The 394-nt window shown below is 61.2% G+C and overlaps 1 protein-coding gene across 1 annotated transcript in view; it reads right to left on the reverse strand.

The window, feature by feature from the left end:
• Nucleotides 1–394, reverse strand: part of EMH_0024110 (uncharacterized protein) — a gene marked incomplete at both ends in the record, with an annotated part of 14709 nt that overhangs the window by 1345 nt on the left and 12970 nt on the right. Inside the window, one exon of the mRNA XM_013502255.1 lies at nt 51–385. Within this exon, the coding sequence (XP_013357709.1) occupies nt 51–385 (335 nt within the window). The remainder of the gene's footprint in view (nt 1–50; nt 386–394) is intronic.

Genomic DNA, 394 nt, shown 5'->3' on the forward strand with positions numbered 1-394 from the left:
CAGCAGCAGCAACAGCAGCAGCAAGTGTGCAGTTGTATTTTGTAGCTCACCAAGAAGAGAGTCTGTTCCATCCAGCGGCGTCGATGCTGCCTCCTGAGTTTTGCTGCTGCTGCTGCTGCTGCTGCTGCTGCAGTTGCTGCTGCAGCAGGCTGCTGCTGCTGCCAGCAGGAAGAACCCTCGCCCCAGCAGGGACTGCAGCAAGCTGCTGCTCGCGCCAGCACCTCCAAGGCCCCAGCGAAGGCCAGGCACGGAGACATCTGCTGCTGCTGCTGCTGCTGCTGCTGCTGTTGCTGCTGCTGCTGCTGCTGCTGCTGCCAGAGAACCGGGTAGCAGCGAGGCAGCAGAGAAGCATTCAGTGCATGCAGCTGCTTGCAGGCCAACCAAACTGCAGCAG

The sequence above is a fragment of the Eimeria mitis genome, genomic scaffold (genome assembly GCF_000499745.2).
Source record: "Eimeria mitis Houghton genomic scaffold, Emh_scaff868, whole genome shotgun sequence".
In the NCBI taxonomy this organism is placed as follows: Eukaryota; Apicomplexa; class Conoidasida; order Eucoccidiorida; family Eimeriidae; genus Eimeria; species Eimeria mitis.